Source organism: Octodon degus, unplaced genomic scaffold (assembly GCF_000260255.1).
Source record: "Octodon degus isolate 3935 unplaced genomic scaffold, OctDeg1.0 scaffold00002, whole genome shotgun sequence".
In the NCBI taxonomy this organism is placed as follows: Eukaryota; Metazoa; Chordata; class Mammalia; order Rodentia; family Octodontidae; genus Octodon; species Octodon degus.
The window spans coordinates 26,183,906-26,188,791 of NW_004524578.1; the positions used below are offsets into that span (position 1 = coordinate 26,183,906).

At 38.5% G+C, this 4,886-nt stretch overlaps 1 protein-coding gene across 1 annotated transcript in view; it reads left to right on the top strand.

Annotated features, from left to right (window-relative positions):
- Positions 1–4,886, top strand: part of Ubr1 (ubiquitin protein ligase E3 component n-recognin 1) — a 188,172-nt gene that overhangs the window by 126,500 nt on the left and 56,786 nt on the right. Inside the window, exons 30-32 of the mRNA XM_023712531.1 lie at positions 30–235; positions 2,985–3,078; positions 4,068–4,217. Of these exons, the coding sequence (XP_023568299.1) occupies positions 30–235; positions 2,985–3,078; positions 4,068–4,217 (450 nt within the window). The remainder of the gene's footprint in view (positions 1–29; positions 236–2,984; positions 3,079–4,067; positions 4,218–4,886) is intronic.

Below are 4,886 nucleotides of genomic sequence, written 5' to 3' on the forward strand. Positions count from 1 at the left end.
TCCTTATTTTTGGTCATTTCTTTTGACAGCACCCCAGCAGTCAGTGACTACTGTAAAATTGCTTTGGGTCCTAAACGGGGTCCTACTATTACTGAAAAAGAGGTGCTGACGTGTATCCTCTGCCAAGAAGAACAAGAGGTGAAAATAGAAAATAACGCCATGGTATTAGCAGCCTGTGTCCAGAAATCTACTGCCTTAACCCAGCACAGGGGAAAACCTGTAGAACTCTCAGGGGGTATGTATTGCTTACTATCCTTTTGAGCATTCCTTTTTATACCTGTGTAATTAGAGAAAAGTATTATTAGCCAGGTGTGTTGGCACAGGCCTGTAATCCTAGCACTTGAGAGGCTGAGGCAGGAGGATCGATATATGAATTTGAGGCCCAGTCTGGGCTACAAAGTGAGTTCAAGACCAACCTGAACTGCATAGTGAAACCCTGTCTCAGAAGGACAAAGGAGAGGAGAGTGGAGGGATGGAAGGAGGGAGGGAGGAAGGAAAACAAGGAAAGAAAGAAGGAAGGGAGGAAGGTAGAAAGGAAAAGTTGTTTGACAGGCCTTTGGGATGAAGTTGTATTTAAGCTAATTTAGTCAGGTCGCAATTTATTTGTATATAAAAAAAGACCAGGGTTTTTACTTGACATATGACTACTGTGCTTTGGTTTTGTTGTTTTTAAATTTTAATTTTTGTTAGCATATTGTTTGTTTCTAGCACCTTGCTTATTCTAGCTCTGTGTCTCTCTGGTTTTATAGTATTTGTTTTTGCTGAACCATTTGAAAGTAGGTTGTAGGCATGAATATCTTACTCTTAAGTATTTTTGCATAGATTTTCCTTCTGACTTTTAGAGACAGAGTCTCATGTCGTTCAAGCCAACCTTGAACTCACCATGTATCCTAGGTTGGCCTTGAACTTGTGATCCTCCTCCCTCAGCCTTCCAAGTGTTGGGATTACAGGTATGCACCACCTTTCTTAGCTAGGTACATTTCTAAAACTAAGAATGATATATTACATATCTGTTGTAATATTAGCATATTTTAAAAATTAATAATTCAAAGATATCTAATGTAAAATCTGTATTTCTGTAACTTCTCAAAATATCTTCATAAGTAGTTTTTTTCCCCCCACTCAGGATCTAGTTATGTTTTCATGTGTTACTTTAAGCTGCTCCTGATTTGTTTTAATCTAATTATCCTTTGATTTCTTTTTCATGATAATAACTTGTTTGAAGAACTCAAGCCAGTTGTGATATTATGTTATGCATTTATAAATTTTTCTGATTGTTGCTTTATGATTAGATTCATTATAAAAATTTACTAGGTAAAAATACTACTTAGGTAGTGTAGTTATTACATTTACATTATATCTCAGGGTCAGGGAGATGGCTCAGCAGAATAAGCGCTTGCCTGGCAAGTGCAAGGACCTGAGTTCAATCCCCAGTTCCACCAAAAAAAAAAAGAAAGAAAGAAAGACTTTTTAGGGGCCGGGGAGATGGCTGAGTGGAATAAGCACTTCCCTGGCAAGCACAAGGGCCTGAGTTCAAAACCCAGTTCCACCAAAAACCCCAACCAAATAAACACTATTAGTAAATTATATCTAGAGAGAGCTGCTTTGTATTTAAATGTCCTTAAAATAATAATAATAGTGATAATAAAAGTTCACATTTACTGAATACTTAACATATGCCAAACACAGATTACATGCTTAATCCTCACAACAACCCTGTGAGTTAGTCACAAATATCAGCTCCATTTAACAAGTTAAGAAAACCAAGACATAGGAAAGTTAAGAAATTTGCCCGGGGTCAGGGAAATGGCTCAGTAGAAGAAGCACTTGCCTGGCGAAGGACTTGAGTTCGATCCCCAGTTCCACAAAAAAAAAAAAAAATGCCCAAGCCATGAGTTTTATGAAACTAGAATTTCAAGTCCTTAGGTTAGTGATGACAAACCTTTGAGAACTTTTGATTATAGCAACAGTCTGCAGTGGCACACATGCCATAGGGTCGCCACCACTGCCCTAATCTGTGCTCTTTTCCACTGGATTATAATGCCCCTCAAAATCGATTAGAATGCTCATGTATTCAAGTGACTCAAAAATCACAAAGGTAAATTATTGTTGAATCATAGACAATCACAACGACAACCAAGGTAATATAATTTAAACCTAATGTATGTAAGAGGAAATTGAAGTTGTCATTCATCCAAACTAATTTTAGAAGCTTACCTGATAATTGTGTTTTATATCTTTCTATTTAGAATAATGTCCTGCTGTCATAGGGTAGTGGCGTTAACCAGGGCTGTGTCCCATAAAGTTGAAGATTGAATTGTGGCCAAAGGAGGTAGCCAGGAAGAGTGTTTACTCAGAAGAGAGCAAGAACTCACAGTAGTTGTGAGGAAAAGCAAAAGTGGTTTACCAAGGGGATTTTTTTGTCCAGGTTTTACATGAACAATGACCAGGCCTTAGACCACTCAAAGGCAAACTAATGTCAACTTATAGATCTAAAACAAACTTAAACTAGAAATGGCCCTATGAGGAGTTGAAACACATAGCAAGCATATGTCTGCAGGTGCTTCTTGGTTTCTATTTAATTTGATTTACTGAAAGAACAAAATGGGAAGGAAAAAGTGTTTTCTGGGTTGTAGGAGCAGAGGTTGTCATATTGGCTGTCCATTACCTTGCTGTTACCTCACTTGTTACACTCCTGGGCTTAACTGTTCGCTTAGTTCTTCCTCACTTTTGACTTCAGGCTGCTGATTATCTGGGCAAGGCCTGGTCATTCTGACTCTACCTTGGGCCCAGCACCTCATTAGCTTCTAGCTATCTTCAGTCTAATTTGCCTGTCTATAATAATAGTATCGTGACATTTAGACATTCTTAAGAAATCAGAGTTTGTGATTAGGAATTAGACCTGATAATCTTTCTTTCCTACTCCCTTGTATAACTTTGGAGGAAAAGAATACATGCTTCTTACTTTTGTCTTTCTGAACCAGAAACCCTGGACCCACTTTTCATGGATCCAGACTTGGCATATGGAACTTACACAGGAAGCTGTGGTCATGTAATGCATGCAGTGTGCTGGCAGAAGTAAGTTGCCCTTCTGACATGTTCTTGAAAGAGACTAGGAACACTGAAGTTCACTACAGGCCACAAAAAGGCATGTTTTCTCATGTCTTCTTTCTTTTCTTATTATTAGAATAATTGAAGCAACTTTAATTACTAATTCTGTTTGCATGGTACTAATTATTATAAGCCTTGGAATTTGTATACAAAGTTATCAGTTTAAGATTTTTCAAGGGCTGAGAGTGTACCTCAGTAATAGAATACTGGCTTGGTGTGTGCAGGCCCTGCACTGCAAAAAACAAAACAAAATAAAAATAATAATTCATTATTCCTTTGCGCTTGCTTTCCAAAAGCTGATCAGAGAGAGAGAGAGAGAGAGAGAGAGAGAGAGAGAGAGAGAGAGAGAGAGAGAGAGAGAGAGAGACACACAGGGTGGAAAAAAAACAGTAATCTTCATTTTTTTTTTTTTTTTTTTTTTCTGTTCTTTTTTTTTTCTTTTTTTGCGGAACCGGGGATTGAACACTGGCCCTTGCGCTTGCCAGGGAAGTGCTTATTCCACTGAGCCATCTCCCCGGCCCCAGTAAACTTCATTTTTAAAAATTATCTGGCAATATATAATGGCAAAGTACCATTGAGGTAGGACAAGAAGTTGTAGTTTTATCTCTCGATAAATAATTCTGGAGAAATAGCTTGTATAGATTTAACCCATTTGCCATTGGATTAAAATACATAGCTTTTCTTTGATAGCTCTCACTACTGAAGCTGGTCATTGAAAACTGAGGGAATAGTATCTACAATCGTCTCCCTGCCATTGAGGCAGGAAAGGAGTCAGGAGTCAGGAGATTTACTTTGAATTTTTATTTGCTGTGAACCTGTTTTATAACTTGTATTTTTGTGTATAAGCTCAAAGATGTTTATTGGGACAAGAATTCTAGATTTTTTTTTTTTTTTAACTTGGATCAAAACAAAAAGATGTGTATAGCTCTCACTGGCTATTTCTCGTGACTTCGCAGGTACTTTGAAGCTGTGCAGCTGAGCTCTCAGCAGCGCGTGCATGTGGACCTGTTTGACTTGGAGAGTGGGGAGTACCTCTGCCCTCTGTGCAAGTCACTGTGCAACACTGTGATCCCCATTATCCCGCTGCAACCACAAAAGATAAACAGGTACGTCTTATTGTAAGTCTTGGGTTTAATAATGAGATTTTAAGACCATTTTTGGTCTTTAAGAAAATTAGGAGTTCATCTACTCAGATCAACAAGTTCTGTATATATATTTTCAAACCACCGTTACAGTAGAACCCAGATATCTGTCTTAGTACTCACAGAAAGAGAAAAAGTATGGAAAAACAGTTCAGTCTTTTTATGTGTCCCTTTCCCACCATCATATTAATGTTATATAGCTCTTTTTTTTTTGTATTTTAGGGAAGAGTCTACAGGATGTTTGGGGTCTCACTGCTAGATCAGACTCGTAGTGATACACCTGTTTACAGCCTCCCAAGAGCTGGGATTACAGGCGTGCACCACCACACCCAGTCTCAATTGCCCTCTCAGTTTGCCCCAGGGATGGGGCTGGCACCAGCACGGCAAGCCCAGGGATTGAACCCCAAACCCCTGCGCCTGCTTTCAGGCACTTTAATCCGCTAAGCTATTTGGTCAGCCCCATGTTATATAGCTCTAAAGGCCTTTATATTATTTTCTCAAATTTACCATTTTTCTAAAGATCCAAACGCTATAGTTTTATTTTTTTTAATATTTATTTATTTTTATTTATTACATTTATTTATTGTGTGTGTGTGTGTGGCCAGCTCAGCCCACCAGGGGGCGGGGCTGGCT